The sequence below is a fragment of the Tenrec ecaudatus genome, chromosome 16 (genome assembly GCF_050624435.1).
Source record: "Tenrec ecaudatus isolate mTenEca1 chromosome 16, mTenEca1.hap1, whole genome shotgun sequence".
NCBI lineage: Eukaryota > Metazoa > Chordata > Mammalia > Afrosoricida > Tenrecidae > Tenrec > Tenrec ecaudatus.
The window spans coordinates 85,736,552-85,761,397 of NC_134545.1; the positions used below are offsets into that span (position 1 = coordinate 85,736,552).

A 24,846-nucleotide genomic window follows, 5' to 3' on the forward strand; every position below is an offset into this window, starting at 1 on the left:
CCGCCTCCTGTGATACAGGGGTCCCCCTGGCCACTCTGTTCTGAAAGGACTACAGGGCGGGCCAACTGGCCCCAGGACACTGGAAGCAGGAGCATCCTGATCCACTTGTCTGGATGCAGTTCCCCTTCAACGTCTGTCCCCGCCGCCCCGCCCCAGGGAGGAGACTGGGACTCGAGCTCTGCGGTCCAGGCCTCCGTGCTGGGGCCACTAGCAGGCTGGGGACACGGTGGACGAGCAGAGAGGGACTGTGGCTGGTGACAGGAGGTGGAGATGCCAAGGCGCGGCGGTGGCAGGACCGCGTGGGTCCCGGGGTGCCAGGGGACCAGGGGATCAGATCGGCGGAAGCCACTGCCAAGGTAGCCACCAAGTAAACAAAGCGGATGGTAAGCCGAGCCCTCGGGACCCGCCCTCCACGCCGCCCACCTGCGCCCTGCACGAGTTCTCCCAGGGCGCCCTGACCCCGCGCCGCAGCTGCTGGGTGCCTCAAGAGGCCCTCCTGGGAGCTGCAGCCTGCAGGCTCAGCGCTGGCGCCGCCGCCGCCTCTTTCTGTCGGAGAGACCCCGCCAGGACTGGACCGCTCCCCGCGTTCCGATTGGCTCTGGAAGGTGGAGGAGCAGGGCCACGGCCTGGGACCGGGGCCGCGGGCGTAGCCCCAAATAACACCCGCCGCCCCTAGGCTCTGCCAATCCCGGGGCCCAGCACACGGACGCATCGGGTGAGTCCACCCCCCTCTCTAGTCAACGTCACGCGTCACGTCCCCTCTAGTGGCTGGGAAGGCCGGGGCGACTCGGAGAGGAAGGCAGGTTGGAGAGCTGCAGCGACCCAGGAGCCCAGGAAATCGTGAGTCCTGGGTTGGGGGCTGGAGGTCCGGCCTGAGGCCATCTCTTTGTTCTGTGGATCCAGCAAGTTCGGCTCTGGGGAGGCCCCAGGACGGTAGAGAGGTGGGCTGTGGACAGAAATGCCAGGGTGGGACTAGTTGGGGAACCAGCTCTTAATCAGTAGTTGATGGGTGTGGGCTGTGTGTTCATGTGTCTGCACTGGTGTGTGTAAGTAACGGTCTTTGTGGGCTGATTTGTGTAGAGTGTCCGCCTAATTTGTCTGTGTGTCCATCGTGCAGGATGGTGTTTGTGTGAGGCTATGCGAGTGTGTAAGAGAGCCAGCCTAGGGCGTGCCTGTCTGTGCAGCAGGAAGTGTGACTGGAGGGGATTAGTCATTCTGTAGGATTTTGCTTCTCAGCACCAGATGGCTGCTTCAGCCCTTTCTGTGTTGTGTGTTGAGAGTACCTACTGAATCCTCTTCCTTTCTGGACTGGATGCCTTCAGGGAGAGTTGGTGGGTGCCTGCTAACCCTGCCCTGCTATGGGACAGGGCAGAGTTTAGGACTTTAGGTGCAGGTTTGGGGAAGATGGGTCTGGGGAAGGAACATGTGGGTGAGAGCACCCACAAAGCTGGCATGAGTCCCTTGGTTGGGGTTTGCAGTGGATCAGCCCTGGGGTGACCAATGAGCCGGAGTTCTCCTCCAATCATGAAGGAGTGTGTGGGATGGCTTTGTATCTAGGTTGCAGGGCAGCTGGGCCCTACAGCTGTCAGTGATCCTGCATATAGTTCACATGTTTGTGCGTCCAGAGCTCACGAGCCAAGAAATGCTGGGGAACTAGTTACCGCTTGGGCATCAGTCACCCTCATGAGACGCCACAGCAGGCCAGAGGACAGGAAATCTGGTGTCCTGTTCTGTTCTCCTTCCCCTCCTCCAGTGGCTGCAGGTGACTCCCAGGGCCAGGGCATTGCTAAGGAAACAGCTCCTCCCCTTACCCTTGCTTACCTACCTGGTGTGACCTAGAGCTACAGAAGGGACTCACCTTCAGCTTGGAGAGAAGAGCAGGGCCTCCCAAGTCTCCTCCAAGAGGAACCCTTAAGTGCCCTACTGGGGTCCCTCTGACCCTTGACCCTGCCCTGCAGAAAATGGGGGAGTTGCCCTTAAATATCAACATCCAAGAACCTCGCTGGGATCAAAGCACGTTCATGGGCAGAGCCCGGCACTTCTTCACTGTCACCGACCCCCGGAATCTGCTGCTCTCTGGAGCCCAGCTGGAAGCTTCCCGAAACATTGTACAGAACTACAGGTAACCCCCCCCCCCACTATCAGCTCTGTGCCTCTGGCGTTCTTCTCTGTGAGGATCATAGGACCCCTCACACCTGCTTCGCCCAACCTCAAAGTGTCCTCTCCGGAACCATCCCCCTCTCCTGAACCATCCCCCTCTCCTGAACCATCCCCCGACTCCCAATCTACTCCTGTTCATCTCCTAGCATCACAGATAACTGGCCAAAGCTCTAGCCCAAAGGGCTATAGGGAGCTTTCACTGAAGAAAGGGCATTTGGAATGTATGGGTGGAGCCTGCTCTGTGCTTCCCAAACCCTCCGAGAAGAGGGCCTAAACCACTGCTGAGCCACGCTCTGTAGATGAGATGAGCCTCCAAGTTCAAAGACAGGAGGAAGTGGAAATCCTTACCTTCACCCTTTTGACCCATCGGTAACCACCCTTGGCCAGGATCCAGCCTTTAGACAGAAATAGAGAAGCACATCTCTGTGTGTGGCTGGAGAGGGCATAGAAAATCCCTGAGCTCTGACCCACCCCAAGAGGCAGGGAGCGCCTTTATTCTGAGATTTAGGGGCAGAATTCTGAGCTCATTCTTCAGCTGCTTTCTAAACTGGGCAGCTGGGCCCAAGAGAAGTTTGGGTCTCAGAATCGCACATCTTTTCCCTGCCATCTGCAGGGCCGGTGTGGTGGCTCCAGGGCTCACCGAAGACCAGCTGTGGAGAGCTAAATACGTGTACGATTCCGCCTTCCACCCAGACACGGGGGAGAAGCTTGTGCTGATTGGCAGGATGTCGGCCCAGGTGCCCATGAACATGACCATCACTGGCTGCATGCTCACCTTCTACAGGCAGGTCCTGGCCCAGGCATCTCCTTCCTGTGTGGTCCATCGGAACTAGAGGAGGTGCTTGCTCTCTGGTCCGGTTTGAGAAGAAGACCGTGGGTGGTGAGAGTCCTAGAGACTCCAGTCCTCAGCTGTTGGCCCGGGGTGTCCTTTCACCCCAGAGAGAGGGGAGGTGTTTGTGGAAGTAGCCCTCAGCAGGTTCTAAGGGCATCCTCTGAGACCCTCCTACAGGTTGGGTTTGATCATAGGGGTCCAAGGGTGATGAGGGACACTGTAGGGAGACCGAAGTACATGTCCTTATTTCTTCAGGAAGACCCCGACTGTGGTGTTCTGGCAGTGGGTGAATCAGTCCTTCAATGCCATCGTCAACTACTCCAACCGGAGCGGTGACGCTCCCATCACAGTTGGGTGAGAGACAGTCCCCCCACCACCCCCCTGGCACCCACTCTCCTCTCCTTTTCACACCTCTTCCCTGTAGCACCTTGTCTCCACACCTGCCTCTCCTGTCTTTATCCTCCATCCTGCTTCCTCTGCCTGACAGAGACCATGAGGCCCTCCTCTGTATGACTTGGGGGTCAATCGACCCATCTTCAAGGGCAGGGAGTAGAACTGTGGGACAAGCCTATACCGAAGGTGGGGCACGGCCTTTCTCTGCAGTGCCCCCCCCCCCCCTCTGCCTCATGTGCTGAGTTCTTGGCTGGTCCTTGAAGGAAAATAATCACCTCTGACTCTTCACCTCCCCTTGTGACCTGGCTCTTCCACCCACAGGCAGCTGGGAACAGCTTATGTGAGTGCCACTACTGGGGCTGTGGCCACAGCTCTGGGCCTCAAATCCCTCACCAAGGTAAAGCCCTCCTACCCCCTAAGCCATGGTCCCCTTCCTCCCTTTCTTCCTTTCCCACCCCCTTCCCTGGCACCCATCCATCGCTGACCCACAGACTCTCCTCCATGTGGCGCCCAAGCCCCTGACTCCTTGCATTTTCTCCCCTAGCACCTGCCCCCCCTGGTGGGCAGATTTGTTCCTTTTGCAGCCGTGGCTGCTGCCAACTGCATCAACATCCCCCTGATGAGGCAGAGGTGAGCTTGTGGGCACACTGTCCGCCCCACCATGGCAGATCAGCCCAGAGTGGGGGTGCTCCAGCCCCTCCCTGCCTTGTTCTCATCACAAGGGTCCCAGGGGTGGGAGCATCAGTCTTTGCATCCTGAATAGCAGTTCTCAACCTGTGGGTTGTGACCCCTTTGGAGGTCCAACAACCCTTTCACAGGGGTTGCCCAAGTCATAACAGTAGCAACATTTCAGTTATAGAGTAGCAACAAAAATAATGTTATGGCGGTAGGGGGGGAGGGTCACCACACAGGAGAAACTGTATGAAAGGCTTGTAGCTTTAGGAAGGTTGAGAACCACTGATCTAGAATGTCCAGAGGCCCCAGGTAGTAGCTGTCTATCAGGACACTGCAGGTGGGATTTGGGGCCTCCGTCTGACCTCCTCTTCCCTTTGCAGGGAGCTGCAGGTGGGAATCCCAGTGACTGATGAGGAAGGTCAGAGGCTTGGCCAGTCAGTGGCTGCAGCCAAACAGGGAATCTTCCAGGTGGTGATATCGAGAATCTGCATGGCCATTCCTGCCATGGGTGAGGCTGAGTGGCTGAGTGGGGTGGGGCAAACTCTACTGGAAGCCATGAAGTGTTTGGAGTTCAGGGTGGGGTGGGGGCTCTGGGGGTGGTAAGACTTTGGAGAGTGGGAAAGGCACTTCCCTCTTTCTTAGGGCTTCCTATTTTCACCCCACTAACTCCCTCCCTGCCTGCTCCCCCACCCCCACCCCCAGCCATTCCCCCTGTGATCATGGACAGTCTGGAGAAGAAGGACTTTCTGAAGGTAGGTGATGCACGCCTCTCCCATCCTGGAAGTGGGGATGGCTGGGAGCAGAAGTGGCCAGCCCTCCACTCAGCCCCAGCCTGACCAGAGTCCAAGACCTTTCACCTGCCCTCCCCACTCCCTCATTCACCTCCCCACCACCTCCCCAGGCTAGCAAGAAGAACCTGAACCTCCAGGGGTAGGCCTGCGGGTGGGGGAGGGGCATGGGAGAAGGTGGGAGGAGGAGAAAAAGGGCTGGAGGGGATGGTTTCTGCTCTGAAGGAAAGCCTCCGCACTCTAGGGACCTCTGCTAGATGCAGCCACCACGGACCTTCACAGCCACACCTGGCATCATTTCATGCCGTCACCCAGTAATCATGGGCTACACCTGCACAGGCACTAAGCAGACAGGGAAGCAAGGCACAGGAAGGCATGGGCTCCTGCCCTCATGAATATCTACTGAGCGTCAACTATGCCCCTCGCATGTCCTTGGGCTGAGGAGGCGGCGGCATTCAGAATCTGCTAGTAAGGACACAAACCCACTGCTCTGCTGGAAACCAATGGGGCAATTTCATCGACACGGGGGACGGGGGACAGAGGGGTGCTGAGAGAGAGTGGCTCAAGGAGGTACCTCTGAAGACTCGGAGGCTGGGAAGGAAGAGAGTGGGGAAGGGTGTTTGAGTTAGAAGGAACAGCAAGGACGAAGGGCCCAAGGCAGCGGCTTACAAGAAACAGAATGGGGTCCCTATGGTTGGAGCTGAGAAGGGTGTGCAGAGCAGATGTGTTTGACAAGGGACATATTCATGCCACTGGGGTGGGAGGAAGTGAGCGGAGGGTTAGAGGAGGCTTCCTGGAGGAAGTGAGGAAACAGAGGGAGGGATGAGGAGGGCTCTGGAAGCTAACCTGAGGCTGGAAGACAGGCATGGGCGAAACAGCAGAGGATGGTCACCAAACAGGCCTGGGGGGGGGGTGGGCGTGCGTAGAGTGGATCTCCTGGAGGTCACAGCCCTGTGACTGCTCGAGAGAAAGTGCAGAGCCACACACCTGAGGGCTCAAAGTCAGGGCTGATGGGTACAGTGGCATGGGGGGCGTGGAGAGAAGGGGACATATGCCATGCTACTGCCATTCTCTGTCTCCCAACAGCGCCGCCCCTGGCTGGGGGCACCCCTGCAGGTGGGACTGGTGGGCTTCTGGTAAGTGTATTGGGACTCAGAGCGCCTGTTCTGTGGTGGGCTTGGGTGGGGGATTGTTGTGCTCAAGATGTTTATACGTATTGAGCTCATGGGTGCCCTGAATGCCTGGTGGTAGGTGTGCTCTGTGTGTTTAGGGGGTGGTGCTCCCCATCCTTGACGATCATGGTGTCTAGTTGAGGGGGTTCAAATCTCCATATTCAAGAGACATCACAGACATGATCTCTCAGCATCAGATCCATTTAATTTCTGATTGCCACTTTCTGATGAGGGGGCCTTTGGGTCCAGGCCCCAGAGACTATTCTCCTTTGCCAGAGCAAAATGTCTGATCCTTCCAGTTTTACTCCACCTCCATCTACTGGGGCTGTCCCCAAGGCTGCAGGGAGGGAGCCCCCTTAAGCCAAAGCTTCACCAGTCTCTCCAACTGTCTCCTCCCTCAGCCTGGTCTTTGCCACCCCCCTGTGCTGTGCCCTGTTCCCTCAGAAGAGGTAAGTGACACCCCGGGGTGGGTGGGTTCTGGTCAGATATCTACTTATCAGGACCCACTGTCCGTGAGGGTCTTCTGCATTTCCTGAGAGGAGGACTGGCACGGCTGATTCTGAGAGTTGGGGAAGGTGGCAGTGAGTCAGCCCTGCTAGCAAAGAAGGAGAAAACTCATCAGGCTGGCCATCTAAAAGGAGGGGCAGCCGCTTAGCCTGAGAGGGCTGGGTTCAGGGGACACTCAAGTGGCCTTGCTGTTCTGTTGCAGCTCCATCCATGTGAGCAGGCTGGAGCCGGACCTGCGAGCTCAGATCCATGAGCAAACCCCCAGCATCCAAGTGGTTTTCTACAACAAGGGGCTTTGAGGGAGGGCTGGCCTTAACACCCTCCTTAACCTCCTTGGGTGGCTGCTGGAGTGGGGCTTAGCCATCTCCGACCCTTCTCTGGCTGCCTGGCACTGGGTAAGGGGCTGTGGAGGGAATTCTGAGAACAGCAATACGTTAGGCCCAAAGCAGTGCTCCCATAACCCCCCTCTCTCCACTCTGGTACCGATGAGCAGAGTCAGATAACCACTTCCTCTGTGCATGCATGTGTATGTATGTGTGGTCCTGGGGTGTTGTGAGATCCCCTTTTCCCCCACTTGCCAGCTAGCCAGCTTGTAGCACTGTCTTTCCTAAACTGTTCTAGTCACCTTCCCGACTGCCCTCCACACTCTCCACAGACACTGGGGGACACTAGCCAGCCAAAGTCAGTCTAGATTCTGATTCATGGCTTCCAAAGCTGACTCAGGAACGGGGCTGGCCAGTGAAGACATGTTAGGATCATGGAGGCAGGGGGTGTATACATCCCCACATCCTGAAATCTATTCACTTCTCTCCTCTCTTCTCCCACTCCTCTCCCCTCCCAGAACAAAGATGGTCCAGAATCCTCTCTTGCCCTCATCATCTCCCCTACTCCCCAGTATGAACATCACACAATCCTAGGAGCCTTGGTCTGCTCTGACACCATAATCTCCCATCGAAATCCTGCACTCCCACCCCCACCCCCAACTCAAAAGCCACAAAGGCTGTGCTGGCACTCCCTTCTATGAGCTCTCAGCAGACCCTCTTCCAGAGGGACGCAGCTTGGGCGCGGTGCTTGAACCCCAGGAGTAGCTGAGTGATTGTAACTAGAACACTTAACTAGCCCCAAGGGTGCCCTCCTCATTCAGGGACTTTTGTGCGCCGTTGACCTATGTGAGTCATTCAGCAAAACTCCCTCCTATTGCCTTCTCATTCTTATGGCTTGGCTCTGCCCCTACCCCCAACCCACCCTGGAAAAGAGGAAGGGCCTGGGCCCAGATGCCGGGTCCAAATGAAAGGTGGGTGTGGTGATGGAACTGGTGGTGCCAGGCTCAGCATGAAGAGAGAAAAGGACTTTGGCTCTGACTCCCATGACCTCTGATTGAAGGTGTTAGTGGGACAGGTGTGTAGGGCCCCCATGGGACTCTCTGAGAACATTTTCTTGCCCTTCCAATCACTCTCCACCAATGATGACAGCTATGATGCCAGTGTTACTCAATAAACCATAAAGCATCCAAACTTTGATCTTCATTTGATTCCCTGACCTAAATACCCAGGAAGAGGACTGTGGCCTAGCTGCTTCTCCCTACAAAATCTGCCAGGCCTTAAGCTTCTCCCTCTCTACTCTTGTAGGAGCCTCGATCTCCCAGCAGAGGGCGATCTAAGATTAGAAAATCAGTTCTATCAGCTCCTGTTGTGTCCTAACGCCCAAACCCCTACCACTTCCCCTGTAAAACAGAGTAGAGCTGTCTGTCCCTGTTGAGTTTGTAAGGCTGTAAATCTTTATGAAAGTAGACTGCCTCATCTTTCTTCCATGAAGTGGCTGGTGAGGCCCAACCACTGACCTGAGTCCCACATCCTTTACTAAAGTAAAACCATCCACTGCCATCAAGTGGATTACAACCCAAGGATTTCCACGGATGTAAATCTTTATTGAGCAGATAGCGTCATCTTTCTCCTGTCGAATGGATGGTGGTTTTGAACAGCTAATCTTGCAGTAATGCAACATGAAACCACTACACCACCTGGGTTCCCATGAATGGTCCCCAGAATAGTCTATTAAATTGACCTGTGGGTCACTCACTCTTCTTTGGGTATGTAAAAGTTTCCTTGCACAGAAAGGGAGCACCATCATCTATTATTCATTGAACCCCCGTGTATGATGTCACTCAGTGGTGTCAATCTCAATAAAGCCAGGTGCTATAAACCTACTGTCTCTTCTGATCTTCACCACAACGGCAGGGAATCTGGGCAGATGTGCATTCTCAGCAAAGAAGCATGCTTAGAGACACTGAGAAGTTGCCCTCACTTACACAACCAGGAGGTGATGGGCCCAGGACTCAGCTGAGGTCTTTGTGACTGGAGTTACTGTGTACTGCTTCCTCCTCATTAGGCATCCTGTCTAGTGCCAGACAAACTGGAGGCAATAGACACCCTGGTCCCTTTGACATCCCAGGATAGCTCCTCCCTGGGCCCAGGTGGTTTGCCAGCCAACAAAATGGATAGGTCCACAGGTGTATCTAGCCCTTTTCCCAACTTGAGGGTTTTATAGCTGAAGGAATAAGCAAAGAATGTCATTCTTGTTTAAGTATGGGAGAACACCAAGATCATTCAATGTAGCTCCAATTCCATCCCATTCTGCCAATCTAGACTGGCACTTCCCTCCCAGCTGGCAGAGGCCCTCCATTCTTTCTTGAAGCCACTTTTGGCAGTGATAGTTTTGCCTTTGATGATCCTTTTGAAAAAGAATACATGCACATAGATATGTATCCTTTATATAGATAGATGTATATAGGCCCTGGAGCTATAGTGGTTACACACTCTGCTGCAATTTCCATGGTTAATAGTTCAAAACCACCTGCAGCTTCATGGAAGAAAGACTAGACTTTCTACTCCCATAAACAGTTACAGCCTCGGAAACATTGACGGGTAGCGACGAGTCAGCATTGGCAGTGAGGCAATGAGTTTGGTTTATTGTGTATATGTGTGTGGTGAAAAATTACCCATCAACTTAGGTTTCCATCTAATAGTTTTTGTACAACTTGCTCAATGATATTGGTTAATAGTCCACTATGTGACAACGTTCTCATGATTTCTGTTCCGGTGTCCCATTTCCGGCCATCTAGTTTTCCTGACCCTTACTCTCTCATCTTTGCTTTAGAGCAGGGGTGCCAGACTGGTGGCCCACGGGCTGCCAGTTTGACCCCTTTGCTTTAGCGTAATTATGGACCATCTGGTCTCATAGCGGTGCTTCTTTAAACGGAGCTCAGTACTCATGGGATATACACACGCATACTTGTATATAGATCTCCAATCTGTTATTAGCAAAAGAAGTGAATTCGGGAGAGTTTGGGTTCAGGGTTAAAGAGTATCGCAGGGAGTCCTCTAGCTTCAACTGGTCCAGGAATCTTGGACTGTTTTCTTTCCCTTTCTCAGAATTTAAGTTCTGTTCCACATTTCCCGCCCACTCTTTCCAGATACTCTCTTAAGCTCCATCCATCGTGGTTTTCATCAGAACAGTCCGCAGTGGTACCTGGGCACCATCTCTCGCTTCTGATTTCAAGGTTTTATTGCAAAAAGCTATGTCATAGAAACCCACTTGGAAGTGAGGTACAAGAACCTCTGTAAAACAAAGCCCCTCCAAACTGTCATAACAGAAATATCGGAGCCCTGCAGGCAGTAGAAACCATATGAGAGGAGTGGTCAGTCCTCCACTGGGTCTCTTAGAGTGCTTCCCTGTCTGCTTTCCGTCCTAACTTCTCAAACACACCCGAAGAGTTCATTGCGGCCACTTTACAGGCTCTCTGGGGGCAAACCCTAGCCAGCTATGTCTTCCAGACTGCCTCTCGCAGGCTTCATTTTTTCCGCATAAGTCAGCCTTTGGAAGGAAGGGGCAGGCCTTTCTCGCTGCCCGGTTCTTGGGCAGGCCTCCTCTCTCCCTCCCTCCCTCCCACTGCTCGGACTTCAAGAGCTTTTACTTCTGGCCTTGGCTCTCCTCCCAGGTTCTCCCCCATGCCTGGCCCAATCTGCCCCATTCTTAACACCAGAAAGACCACAGCCCTTCCCCCCTCCGCCCCCTTGCTCCAATGAAAGTGATCGCTTGAGCCTGGAGCGCTAGCTCGATCGGGCCGTGGGGAGGGGCCCACGTGGGCATAATCTGCTCCTTCCTTCCCTGGGCCACTAGGACTGGTGAGGCCCCGATTCGGACAGCTGGGATCCCAGGGGGTCCCTGTAGCTAAACGGTAGTCTAGCGGACAGGTGGTGGGCTCGCAATCAGAGTTAAGCCACACCTCCTCACCGTCAAGCCTGTCAGTCACAGATACTTTGAGCCCCTGTGCTGTCAGTCATAGGCGGGCCACGCCTCAGGAAAGAGCCAATCCGATGCCGAGTCCCGCCCCTGTCCTGGCAGCTGTCAATCAAGGCTAGGCTCCGCCTCCTCAGGCCTTGGTTTTTGGGCTGCCGCTAGGCGTCCTGGTATCTGTCCCTTTCTGAGCGCACAGCCCACTCGCTTATTTGCTCCAAGGGTCTCTGGGTCCCTGGACCGCGAGGTCCTCCAACGCCACTTCCTCTGTTTCCGTTTGGAAACCTACACATTCCCCACCGCCCTCCCTGTGACTTCCTGCCCGGAAATCCGCGAGGTTTTCCAGGAATCACGGGAGGTCTCTCCTGCAGGTTCCCAAGATTGGTCCTTTTTTAGTGTCTGTAGAGGCCTGGTGACTCTGCCGCCCGGCCCGCCCGTTCCATCAGCCCCCTGCCCTCACCCCACCCTTACATCCAGTTGGTCAGGAAACAACTCTACCAAGAGTTGGGGAGAGATGGACAGAATAGCTACCTTCCCACCTGCAGGAACACAGCCTCCGCCCTTTCACGCCACTTTATCGACCTGCTCACACCTTGCTGGAATCTCCAGGTGTCCTGTTGTGGGAGACATCATTTTGGTAGGCACTATGGAGCAATCTTGGCCCAGTGACATCATTCCCCACAAAAGGGAGCTTCCTGGACGAATCCCTACCCTATTCAGAGAAGGGGCATGCCCTACTCTCTGCCAGAGAGCCATTGGCAGCCCCAGGTCCCTGCCTTCCCTGTCCAGTCGTCCAGACCAGAGAGGGTTTGCGATTGAATTATGACCAGGAGAAAGTAGGGGGGCAGTTTTCCAGACACACACAGATGGGCACTCCCACCACCATACAGTAGGAAAACGAGCCCCATGCCCCTGAGAAGCATCTTCCAAATAAAGGGCCTGTTCACAGGGCGAGAGCTTGCTGTTTTCATCTATCAGTCAACCCTCCCAAAGAGAAAAACCAAACACACTACCCTCGAATTGATCATCCTCAATCAATAGAAGAGTTAAGAAAGGAGGAATGGAAATGAGAAATAGGGAGGACATGGGAGAAGCAATTTCACACTGTGGAAATTGTAATCAATGACATGAAAAAATGTATATGAGCTGCTAAATGAAAAACTAGTGTGTTCTGTAAGCTGTCGCCTAACTAATAAGCTTTTTCTCCCTCCCCCAAGGAAAGGTTAGGTATTTCTTTGGACCTACGATTCTGGTTGGGGCGGGTAGAATAGAAAATTATTCCATGAATGGATGGTGTTTGGGACCCTGCCCTGGATGCAGGAAGAAATGAAGGAATCTGGCTGGGTTAGTTGGCCTCCCGCCTTCCCTCTGCAAATTCGCCAGGTACTGTGCCTTTGTAGGACATTTGCTCTTATTGGATTCTTAATAATTCCTTCTGGAAGCTTGGACTTCATTTCAGTGATCCAGGGTCGTTCACAGTGGGATCAATTAGTGTGTTAGAGCGCCCCTAGGGACCAGGGGTGGTGGCTGTGGCTCGGCAGCGGGAGCTGAGCGGGCAGGGCTGTCTCCGAAGGTCAGCTGCCACGAGAGGAGGCGGGCTGAGGGCAGAGAGCCCTCTCCCCTCCAGGCTCTGCTCTACAGGCCCTGCGATCCCCAGCGACTCGCCCCACAATGAACCCCCATTAGGCCCTGCTGGGTCCGTTGGACAAGAAGGTGTGCCAGCCTACCACCCCTCCCCCACGCCCTAGAAATCTGGGGACTGTGGAGGGGGATGTGGGTCCCTGATGCCCCGTGCAGGTCCACGCCCCTCCCTCCATCCCTGACACCGGCATCCCCTGGTGACTGACAGGGCGCCGTCCCGACGCGTAGGCGGCAGAACTCGAGGGTCCCTAGCTCCCCAGCTCATACATTAAAGATGTGGAGGCGCCGGCACTACGGTGCCACAAACGTGAAGACAAATTTTTAATCCCGAGCAAGAAGATGCCGGGAGATGGGGCGCGCAGGAGAAAAATGAATTAGGTTTTTATTATGTGTTTTATTATGCTGTAATTGAACCGGATTAGCTGAGAAGATATTTCTGTTGCCTCTGGAGGCAGATCGGGCGGGAGCGGGAGGCTGACTGCCAGGGAGAGGCCTGGAAAGCCTAAGACCCTGGGTTCCGGGGGTCCCCCCACCCCCTGCAGCAGGTCCCAAGGGAGGGCTGAGCCTTGCCCACAGTCTCAGCCAGTGGTTTGGGACTGGATGGGAAGCGGGGTGGTGGTGGTGGAGGTGACAGTCTTTGGAGAGATGAGGCAGGGTTAGTGACAAGTCCCACTAGTGTAAGCGGGGAGATAGGGACAGGCGTAGGTAGGTGTTGGCTTGGGGAACTCACCAGCCTACCCTGATGGGAAACCGAGTCCCAGAACGGGCTCCTTGGCCTGAATTCCTAGCACACACTTTGTACCTGGTCCTTGGGCTCTCAGGAATGTCCCCCCAACTCCAGACCCAGCACTACTCGCCTGCCAACAGCGTCCCCAGGTGCCCTCCACCCCCAAAGGGCAGCCAGGTGAGTCCTGGGACTGTGGATGACTGCTGGGTGGGCAGGCTGGCGGTTTGGTCCTTTCAGCCCGGGATTGCCCTCAAGGTGGCCCCTCAGAGCCCCCAGGCCGCCGTGCGCGGCTTCATTAAGGGCCGGGCTGCCGCCAGTGAGAGCCGCGTGGCTCACCTGCAGCAGCGCCCCTCGCGTTCCACGGGGGACCGGCTCCTGGCGGTGATGAAGAGGCCCATTAGCCGCTTCTACCTTTAGGGCGGACTGGGCTGCTCTCCCCACCTCCCAATTAGGACATTAGAAACTGTCAACCAAGATTAATAGTTGCCCCGCTCCGGGGCAGGGAGAGGAGCCCAGATTCAGGGCTGCGCCGCTCGCTCTGCACGGGCCAGGCGGGAGGCGCCTGCTCCTGTCCTGGGCCTCAGTAGCACCCAGGCGCACAGGGCAGCCCAGAAGCCAGAACATAGTGCGTGCTCGCGCCTGAGCGTGCTCCAAGGCACGTCAGGGCTTGGGAAGTCTGGGAGGAAGCCCCCTCATCCACCCTCCTGACCACAGGCTGGGTTTCAGGAGCTCCGACCTGATAGGAGGGCTGGCCATCACTTTCTTGGAGAGACTTCCGTGGTCCCCTCTCCCCCAAGTCAGTCTCTCCTCTTACTTCCTCTCTTTGCTGTCTATCAAGTATGGTTTGTGAGATTATGTATCATTGGGGGGTGGCTCCACTGGGCTCTGGGCCCCCGGAGAAGGGGACCATAATTTGCTCCTACCGGTCTCTCAGAGCTAGTGTAGTTGACCTTGACCACGAGTTGAATGAAGTCAGTGAGGCAACAGGTCTGCTCCCGGTGCTGTCACTGGGACATCTGTGGCTCCGTGAGAGGCCCTGAGGCCAGCGCCCCTTCTCGGGGGAGCACCTGCACTCTCCCCAGTAACTCAGCCCACTTGGAACCGTCCATTAAGTCCGTGATTAGTACTTCCCGCCTTCCCCCCCCCCCCAGGCCAGAAGCTCATGGAGGGCAGACCAGACCTGGACACACAGCGCCATCCATCCGCAGCTGGCTGCCAGGAGTTGGGAGCTTCTTGGAACAGACTGAGTGTCTCCCTGGGGTCAAGCGCCTGGGGGCTCTTCCAGCCCCTTCTTCTGAGCCCTTGGGGGTCTGGAGAGGCAGAGGGGCTAGAAGCAAACTAATCCAACAGGCACCAAGTAACCTTCCTCCCTAGCACACGGTGACTTTTCTCTAAAGGGTATGCAAGGAGCCCCCTTCTGGAGTCTGAGGTCTCCAAGCCTTGCAAGAGGCCCCAGGCATCTGCGAAGTGGACTCCCTCCCCTCTTTGTCACCAGGGCAACTCCTGGCCATCTAATCCCAATTCTGATTCTCCTCCTTGGACATAGAAATCAGGGAAACCCCCTCCTTCTAGGCCTCAAAGGGTTGGTTGGATCAGGGAACGATTGTGATTTAGGAGTAGCCAAATGGACGAGTCAGAAGTGTGACAGAGAGTGGGTTCTGAGCGCTCCCTCTGCCCCCTCACCCCTGACCCCGGGTGTCACCTCTCTAGACCCCACTTCCTCCACAGGAGAGGGGGCGGGCCTGGGTTTGGGGAATGGGGCAAGCGATCAATACACCGCTGGGTTTGGATGACCGCAGGCTTTCACCTTGCAGATAATGGGGTGAGCAGCGGTAAAATCTCCCCGACCGCGCGGGCTCCCCCGGCCTTAATGAGATAATCAATACTTGTTCTCGGCTTAATTTCCATCTAATTGCTCTTTAACGACGCCGGATAATGGGCCGCCTCCCGTGAGGAGGGAGCTGGCTGGGAATCCGACCGGCCGCGGACTCCCGTCCTCCTCCCCCACCCCCTGTGGGTGGGCTGCCCTCGCGCAGGTGGGCTGGGGCTCCCGCCGCCCCCGCGCCCTGCTGGTGGGGTTCTCGGCCCCGCCAGGGGCTGCTCCAGGCCTTGGATGCGGGATTCCGCGAAGGCGGCCAGTTGTTTCGGGCTGCTGGCCACCCACCTGACTGGGTGAAGGGCTTCAGCACAAGGCTTTCCACGGTTCCCTTCTCCCTGCTGCGCGGCCTGGCGCTAAGCTGGCCCAGGTCTCGGGAGTCGCCGTGCTTCTGGGGTTACCGAGGGTCCTGATCCCCTGTAAAGCAGATGACTTGCCCCTTGCAGAGGAAACCGGTCAGGCACGGAGAGTCAGAGTGCGAAGGCGGTGAGGGCACCCCTAGGCCCACGCTGCTCTTCAGCTGAGAGAGCCACACCCTCAGCCTGGGAGCGAGATTGCTGGAGGTACCTGCAGTTCCCATATCATCTTTGACTTTTCCCATTTCCCTTCTCACTAGGAAGCCCTAGGGGCAATGTAGTGTTGGTCTGCAAGGTCAGCATTTCGGAACCACCAGTGGCTCCAAGAGAGAAAGATGAGGTTTTCAACTCAGAAAGATTTCGCGGTGGGGGGGGGATAGTCAGAAATTTTTACAGCCTCAAATTATCTACAGGGACAGTTCTTCTGTGTCCCATGGGGTCACTTGGGACAGAGTAACCTTGATGGCAGTGAGTTTTTCCCCCTAGCACTCGCAGGTGCCCATGGTCCCCGAGGCTTCTGAACGAGGGAAGGGGGGCGTGAGGGGGGGAGGAGGGAGTTGCCCTGTCCTCCAGGCCACCCCCCAACCCCAATCTCTTGCTCTCTGGGCACACACTCCCCTACATTTATTTCTACCATTTGGCTGCTCGCTGTGACAGCTTTGACTGCACCAGGGCCCAGCTGCAGCCCTGCTCAGCAGTAGAGCATGGTCAGGCTGACAGGGAGCGACTGAAACACACTGGGTTCAGCTCTTAGCTCTGCTGCACACTCAGCTCACGGATCTGAACCTCAGCTCCCTCATCTCAAAAGTGAAGTTAGTAAGCCTCCAGCAGACTTTAGTGAGGCGGAAACAAGCTCGCATCTGGACGCTGTGTGCCACACTGCCTGGCACATGATAACCCTTTGCTAAGTGCTAGCTAGTCTTGCTGCAAGTCCCTGCTGGTATAAGTGGTCAACACACTCTTGGCTGGTAACCCAAAGGGTAGACCAAAGCGGTTCTCAACCTGTGGGTTGAGACCCCTTAGGGGGTCGAACGACCTTTTCACTGGGGTCGCCTGATTCATAACAGTAGCAAAATGACAGTGATGAAGTAGCAATGAACAAAAATAATTTTTTTAAAACATTTTATTAGGGGCTCATACAACTCTTATCACAATCCATACATATACATACATCAATTGTATAAAGCATACCCGTACATTCTTTGCCCTAATCATTTTCAAAGCATTTGCTCTACACTTAAGCCCTTGCATCAGGTCCTCTTTTTTTCCCTCCCTCCCCGCTCCCCTCTCCCTCATGAGCCCTTGATAATTTATGGATTATTATTTTGTCATATCTTGCCCTATCCGACGTCTCCCTTCACCCCCTTTTCTGTTGTCTGTCCCCCAGGGAGGAGGTCACATGTAGATCCTTGTAATCGGTACCTCCTTTCCAACCCACTCACCCTCTACTCTCCCAGTATCACCATTCACACCCCTGGTCCTGAAGGTATTATCCACCCTGGATTCCCTGTGCCTCCAGCTTATGGTTGGGGGTCACCACCACATGAGGAACTGTATGAAAGGGCTGCGGCATGAGGAAGGTTGAGAACCACTGGGTAGAGGGTGGCATCCACCTAGAAGAAACACCTGACTCTCCACTCCTGAGGATCAGCTGTGAGAGACCCCAGGGAGCCCAGTTTGACTTGGGCACCCATGGAGTCACCAGGACTCAAACTCCACTGGTTTGGGATGTTTACTGTTGTTGGTATAATTACTACGTGTTGGAGCTGACCCTTCAGCTCCATCTAGTTCAAGGATCATAAGCTCAAAGGAGACAGTGACATCCTGGAATCTTTGGGATCCCTCAGGGAAGTCAGAGCAGATCAGCACTGTGGAGAACCAGAGTGGGCCTCGAGCGCCTTCTCTGCCATAACGTCAGTGCTGACTCGTGACAGAAAACATCATCTTTCTCCTACTGGTGGCCCCAGCTGTGGGCCTTGTCTGCCTAGTGCAGAACCCATGCCCCCGCCGGGGCTCCTTACCCTTCAGAGAGCAGCCAGCTCTCCTCTCCAGTTGTCCCTGGGCAGGCCAGGGGATCTTACTCCCAAGACTGCCTGAAGGAAGTACCACAAACGGAGAGGCGGAAACAATAGAAATCCCCTTTTCTCACAGTTCTGGAGGCTACACATCTGGGATTGGGAGGTGTTGGAAGGTTTGCTTCCTCCCAAGACTATAGGAGGCTCCTTCCTTGCTTCTTCCAGTCCGATGGTCCCAGCCATTCCTTGGCTTTTAGTACCATCATGACAGCCTCTCTCCTGGTCTTCACAAGGCTGTTTCCCTCGGTGTCTGTGTCCCTTCTATTTAAAATTGTATTTTATTTTATTGGGGCCTCTTATCACAATCCATATGTCCATTTTGTCAAACTCATCTATACATATGTTGTCATCATCTTTTTAAAAACATTTCTTTCGATGTGCTTTATACAATTGATGTATGTATATGTATGAACTGTGATAAGAATTGTATGAGCCCCAATAAATTGTTAAAAAAAAAACAAAAAAAACCCCACAAAAAACATTTTTTTCTACTGAGCCCCTGGCATCAGCTCCTCATCTCCCCCAGTCCCTCACCATCCCTCCCTTCCCTATGCCACCTTGATAATTTATATTAAAAAAATTTCATGTCTTACATTGTCTGCTGTCTCTTTTCACCCACTTTTCTGCTGTCTGTCCCCCTGGGATGGGGGTCGATCATTGTGATCGTTTTCCCCTTACTCTATCCCACCCCACCCTTAAACTCCTAGTATCCCTGCTTCCCTTAATGGTCCTGAGAGGTTTGTCTGTTCTGGATTCCCTGTGTTTCGAGCTCTTATCTGTACCAGTGTACATGTTCTGGTCTAGTCACATTGGTTAAGATAGAATTGGGGTCATGGTAGTGGGGTGGGGGAAGCATTAAAGAACTAGAGGAAGGTTGTGGGTTTCATCGGTGCTATGCTGCACATTGACTGGCTTGCCTCTTCCTTGTGGCTATTTTGACTGGGGTGTCCAATTGACTACTGATGGGCTTTGGGTCTCCACTCTGTCCTCCCCTCCATTCACATAGATATGATTTTTTGTTTTGGATCTTTGATGCCTGATGCCTAATCCCATGGACATCTCCTGATCATATAGGCTGCTGTGCTTCTTCCTTGTGGGCTTTGTTGCTTCTCAGCTAGATGGCCTAGTTCCTTCTTTTCTTATAAGAGCATTGGTTTTATTGGATTAAAGACCCACCCTACTCTGCTAAGACCTCAACTTAATTAATGATGTCTACAAGGACTCTATTTTCAAATCAAGTTCTTACCTTCTGAGGTTCTGGGAAGACCCTCACATTCTGAGGCTCTGGGAAGGACATGAATTTTGGGGAATACTATCCAACTTCATGCATCCAGACTCCAATTCCCCTCCTCCCCCAAGGTCTGCCAGCACGGACCACTCAGAAACGGACTCTGATTTAGCTCACCTCCCACCTCCCCATCTCCTCACTAGGAACAGCTGTGGGGTCTCCCTCACGACCTCTCTGACAATTTGGGCCAAAACAACTTCTGTATTTTTACAGAAAATATTTCAGGGCTTGAATATTGGCAATTAAATGAAACAAATATAAAGCATTGTGCCAAATACAACATGTCTGTAGGCTGAATTCCATCCTCAAGTCTCAGAAGAAACTGAGGTTCAGATGGGTCACGGCTGTTGGCAGAGCTGAAGCTGGAGGCGTTGAGGCTAATTCAAAACAAGAACATCTCCTAGGAGGCCCGTTAGGAAGGACCGTGGGGGCATCGAGACGGGCTGCAGACAGCGCCCAGTGCCTGGGCCAGGGTTAGCCCTCAACAGTTCCAGAGACACCTCTCTTGTGGGAAACGCAGGATCTCGGGGTGTGGTAGAGTGCGGTGTGACAGCAAGCCAGCAGACTGGTCCCAGAACCCAGGAGGCCGCAGCCCCTGAGGGACAGTGCCTTCCTTCAGCACACTTCTTGAGTAGGGGGGCCTCGTCTCAACCAATGCCCCCCCCTGTGGATTTCCCCAAGCCCCCATCAGGGGACAAAAGCAACGGGAGGTTTGCTGGCCCTCAGTTTTGTTCTCTCTCTTCCTTTACTTCTTTGCCTTGAAGGAACTAGCAGAAGAGGTGCAAGGGCATCTAGGGCTTGGTGGCTCAAGTCCATCAACCTGACAAGGTTTTTTAACATTGGGACATGCTTAAAGGTGCATGCTGGGCCTTGTTTGCTCCGTCTAGCCCATCACTTGTGCTGGTATTGAGCTGCCCGCATTGAACAGAGAAGTGGGCATTACACTCATCATACTCGGATGCACGACTAGAGCTCAGGTTGCCTCGTGTGATTTGGGTCCCTAAAAACAAAGTAGCTCATGGCCAACTTTCCTCTTTATCTCCCATCGGCCTCAGAGGAAGCATTTCAGTTTCTTCCTCGGGGTTCTGAGCCTACATTTACCAAGTTCTCTGGTTTCAGGAAACAGGGGAGTTATGAATGTTAACCTGGCATCCAGCTCCCTAGCAAGCTAACGCTCTTGCTGTGTCTTCACCAGTGACTAGTGACCAGTGTCTTCACCACAGTGACAAGCACCCACCAACATTTGCAGCCTCGCAGGTTTCTGGGGAAATTACTAGGGGTTACCATCTGACAGAGACTTGTATAACTTTGTAACTCACACTGCCTACTGGACTACACTTGAGACACATGGTCATTCCTTAAAAATATTACAGGTTCGGTTCCAGACCACCACAGTAAAACAAATATGGGGTAAAGCGAGTCACATGAAAGGTGTGGTTTCTCAATGCATATAAAAGTTATGACCACACCCTACACACTAATAAGTGTACAACAGCATTATTTGTGAGGATTATTGAAATGTGACATAGGGACAAGAGGGCACAGGCTGATGGGAAAATGGCACCAAGAGACTTGCTTAAAGTAGGGTGCCGGAAGCCTTGCCTTTGTTAAAGCAACAACAACAAAACCTACACTGTGTGGAGTGTGAGAAAGCAAAGCACACAAGGTGGGCCTGTTTGTCTCTCACACAGTTGTATCAAAATCTCTATTACCTCCAAAAGCTTTTCTCTGATTTCAGCATGCGTTCCACTACTGAAAACATATGGTAACAACAAAAAATTCAAAACTGAAAATGGCTCAGCTATGTGTTAGGCTGGGTGGACTAGAGAAACAAATCCAGAGACACTCATATATAGGTATAAGAAAGAGCTTTATATCAAGAACAATTATGCATTGATAGAACATCCCAGCCCAGTCCAACTCAAGTCCATAAGTCTGATATTACTCCATAATCCCCTCTTCAGGCTCATGCAGCCACATGCTATGGTGTAAAATCCAGGAAGATCACACGCCGGTGGTGAAAAGTCTTGTGGATCCAGTGGTGGTAGAAGCATCACAGGGCTGGTGCAGGTCTCAGCGTGACTCTCAACATGAAGGTGAAGGCAGAGAGAGTGCGGCATACCACTAGGGAGAAAGAGGAAGTTCCCAGAATTCTCATGAAAATTCCACGCCCACAAGGCAGCATCATCAGGCTGTGACCTGACTGACAGGCTAGACTCCACTTCTAAGCTTATTTATTAAGTTGACATGAAATATCACAGGTCATGAAAGATTAAGAGCAAAGATTAAAACTAGGATGTGGGAAAAAAAGAAAATGGGATGTGAACGAGGATATTGTCACAAACAAGTGTGGTTTGGGGGTCCAAACTCTCTTCATGGTTCACAAGTCTTTTAAATTATTTTATTTTTTTCTTTAAATTAAAAAGATCATTTTATTGGGGGCTGGTACAACTCTTATCACAATCCATCCATCCATTGTGTCGAGCATATTTGTACATTTGCTTCCATCATCATTCTCAAAACGTTGGCTTCCTACCTGACAAAGTCCTGATGAGACTCTGAGGACACACAATGACCTCCCTGTACAGGTGGTGTCTTAGTTTTGGTTCCCCCCAAAGGAGATCTTAAAACAAGGATTTGGATAAAACCAAACTCACTTGTCATCGAATCAATTCCGACGCATAGTGACCCTATAGGACAAGGTAGTACTGCCCCCTGTGGGTTTCCAAAGCTAGAACTCTAAGGGAATAGAAAATCTTATCTTTCTCCTGTGGATGGTGGTTTTGAACCATTGACCTTACAATTAGCAGCTCAATGTGTAACTGCTATGCCACCAAGCAAAGCACTGTATTTGAGATCATATCCCAGAAAACACAGTAAGGGAGGAGGGAAATGACAGGGGAGAGGGAGGGAAGCCGGTAGAGAGTGCATTCATGTGTAGGTCTCCACTGAGGGCCACTGGACTCAGTCATACCACCCGCGTTCCCCTGCAAGGCTGTATAGACTACACCTCCGATGTATCCCACTGAAAGGAAAGGATGCAGAGGTCTTCACCTCTCTTCCAGTGAGGCTCCCCACTGAGCTGTTAACTCCACAACATTTCCAGCGGGCGGGCGCTGAGTGCCAGCAGAGCTCACTCATCCGACAGAGACCTATGAGAAGAAACAGGAACTGTCTAGAGGTAACCTTCGGGGTATGCCAAGGACAAAGGGATGGGGGTCACAAGAGCATCTGCCACAGGAGGGGACTAAGGGTCTGGGTCCATCTGTTTGAATATATTGATGTGACATTCAGAAGAGAGACTTGGGCCAGAGATAGAAGTCTGGGACTTTCCAAGGCATCCGATGATGACGGAAGGGATGTGGGATCACCGGAGAGGTGTTGGTATTGGGCTCACCTACTGAATACTGTTTGTCTGGTAAAAGGGGGCTGGGAGGGTGAAGAACAGCCATTGGATTCAACAACTCTTCTTCTGGTTTTGTCGGAGTTCAAAGTGGACTTCGACCGAAGACTCGGAGGCCTTCCTCCTGCCCACCGTTTGCAAGCAGGCAGATGCAAAGTGTGGCCTTGGATACTGAGCTGCAAAACTATCGTTCCTTCTCATCACTGACTTCTTATACTGTTGTTGTTTCCGGTCGGATCCATTCCGACTCCTAGGCACTCGGAGCAGAACTGCCCCATGGGGTTACCTGGCCTGTAAATGTTTATGGGAACAGCCTGCCAGTCCGTGTCTCCCGTGCAGTGGCTGGTCGGTGTGAAGCATCAACTTTGAGGTTAGTGGCCAAGCGCTTCACCACGGCAACAGCGGGGCTCCCATCTTTGAACAGTAACCATGTAAAAAGCAACTTGGAGGTTAAAGTACACTTTGTCCAATAGCACACCTCTTTCTTTGGTACCAATTTTAGTTTCATCTCCCACAAGACCCATTTACTCACCACATAGTCATACCAATCTGTACATGTGATAAAATGTCATCTACACACATGTACATAAAAAGCTGGTGACATGACACAGGGATTCCAGGTCAGATAGCCCCTCAAGAACAGAAATGGGAGTAGCCATACCAGAAGGGTAGAAGGAAGGTAGGGAAATGAGGGGAGGAAGGGGAAGTGATAACAATGATTGACACATAGCTCCACCCCCCACCCTCCCCCCCACCCCATACCACCACCACCACCCAGGGATGAACAACAGAAACCGTGGGGGAAGGGAGCCAGTGGGCAGTGTAAGGTATGAAAATAATAATAATGTATCAAGGGGACACGAGGTGGGAGGGAAAAAGGAGGAGTTGATACCAAAGGCTCAAAAAGAAAGTAAATGTTTAAAAAGTAATGATGGCAACTTATGTACAAATATGCTTGATACAATTGATGTATGGATTGTGATAAGAGCTGTCAGACCCCCCAATAAAACGTTCTCTAAAAATATAAAGTCAAACAAGCCCCTTTTTAAAAAAAAGCTGGTGACATCTGAAGAAGGCCTCTAGTTCAGCTGTTCGTTCTGCAGCAGCGTCAACGTCCTGGCTTTGCCCCTTGTCCTGTGCTGCATGTGATCATTTGGGCAGGCTGGGGGAAGCATCCGTAGGAGTTCTTGACTTTTCGACTGGGTTTGATACTTCATTGCAATGTCCACACAGAACTTACTGACAATAAGCATGCTTTAGGAAATTGATTAGGGATGTTAACAGGTTATCACCACCCAGAATCAGAAAACATTAGGGGATGAGGAATTGGTCATTGGTCCATAGTAACCCCCTCTCCTCAGCCAGCAGCCCTCTCTCTCTCTTCCTGGTTCTCAGCCTCTCAGCCACTTGGTTAGGCCAGGAAGCACCCCCCCACCCCCCAGCCACTCCACCTCACCATTGCCCAGTCTTTTCGCCTCTGCCTCTGGCCGTGGCCTGAGCCTCTGTTCCATGGTCTCCTGCTGTAGCTTCAGGCGCCTCTGGACTCAGCCTCCGCCACATTAGGCAGTGATCTCAGAGGAGATCTGCTGACAGCTTTTTTTTTTTTTTAAATCATTATATTGGAGGTTCATACAACTCGTATCACAATCCACACATCCATCCATTGTGTCAAGCACATTTGTACATTTGTTGCCATCATCATTCTCAAAACATTTGCTTTCTACTTGAGCCCTTGGTATCAGCTCCTCAGTGTTTCCCCTTTCCCTCATGAACCCTTGATAATTTATAAATTATTATTTTGTCATATCTTACACTGCCTGAAATCTCCCTTCACCCACTTTTCTGCTGTCCATCCCCCAGGGAGGAAGTTATATGTAGATCCTTATAATCAGTTCCCCCTTTTCTCCCCTACCTTCCCTCCACCCTCCCGGTATCGCCACTCTCAGCACTGGTCCTGAAGGGATCATCCGTCTGGATTCCCTGTGAAACACCTCATTCTTATACCTACGGATCTCTTCTCTGAGTGCTTCACAGGACCCTATTTACAGGGTCCCACACTATCATTGGGTGGGAGTTACAAAGACACACATAGAAGAGCCACTCCAGGAAGTTTCACTGCCCCACAGGTGCTTGTCTGGCAATGATCCATGGAGCGCGATCTCCATTCCTGTAGAGCTACATCTCAGAAACTCACAGGGGCCGGTCTTCCCTGTCCTAGAGGCCCCTAATTGACTCGATGGCAGTGAGTTTGATTTTTATATCTAGTTCATATATTTCCATCCTTATATGTTATACTTCCAAACATAATACAGTTAAAAACGTAAAGAGAATGAAAAATTGTAGGCAGAGTCTGAACGACTTTCACATCTCTCCTAAGTCTATCACAAAATATTTGGCCAAACCATCCAGCAGATGATCTCTACCTCAGAGGTGAAACCGGCGGGTAAGGAGGAGAGAGGTGCTTGCTGTCAGGACCAGGTTTTCCAGAGAGCGAGTCTCCTGGCTGGGGGAAGTTGCACTTTGTAACATAACTTGTAGCTGAAGACACCATGGCTCTCTTCCTACTTGGTGTCCCTACATTATAACTCATCTATAAAAACAGTGTTTCCTTTATTATAAAAAATAATTGTTACAAAATAAAGAAAAGTGAGGATTAT

At 52.7% G+C, this 24,846-nt stretch overlaps 1 protein-coding gene across 3 annotated transcripts; it reads left to right on the forward strand.

Annotated features, from left to right (window-relative positions):
- Positions 1 to 215: 215 nt before the first annotated feature.
- SFXN3 (sideroflexin 3) lies at positions 216 to 18,087 on the forward strand. Of its 3 annotated transcripts, none has more exons than XM_075534947.1 (11): positions 216 to 715; positions 1,959 to 2,122; positions 2,774 to 2,948; positions 3,252 to 3,346; positions 3,707 to 3,782; positions 3,930 to 4,015; positions 4,441 to 4,568; positions 4,763 to 4,812; positions 5,935 to 5,984; positions 6,422 to 6,469; positions 14,343 to 18,087. In XM_075534947.1, the coding sequence occupies exons 2-11, from the start codon at positions 1,962 to 1,964 to the stop codon at positions 14,563 to 14,565; spliced, it is 1,092 nt and encodes a 363-aa protein (XP_075391062.1). In that variant the 5' UTR covers positions 216 to 715; positions 1,959 to 1,961; the 3' UTR covers positions 14,566 to 18,087. The 3 variants fall into 3 exon arrangements, with proteins under 3 accessions (XP_075391062.1, XP_075391061.1, XP_075391063.1); XM_075534946.1 differs by having other exon boundaries at positions 702 to 840; XM_075534948.1 differs by lacking the exon at positions 14,343 to 18,087 and adding an exon at positions 6,730 to 8,141 and having other exon boundaries at positions 702 to 840.
- The last annotated feature ends 6,759 nt before the right edge of the window (positions 18,088 to 24,846 follow it).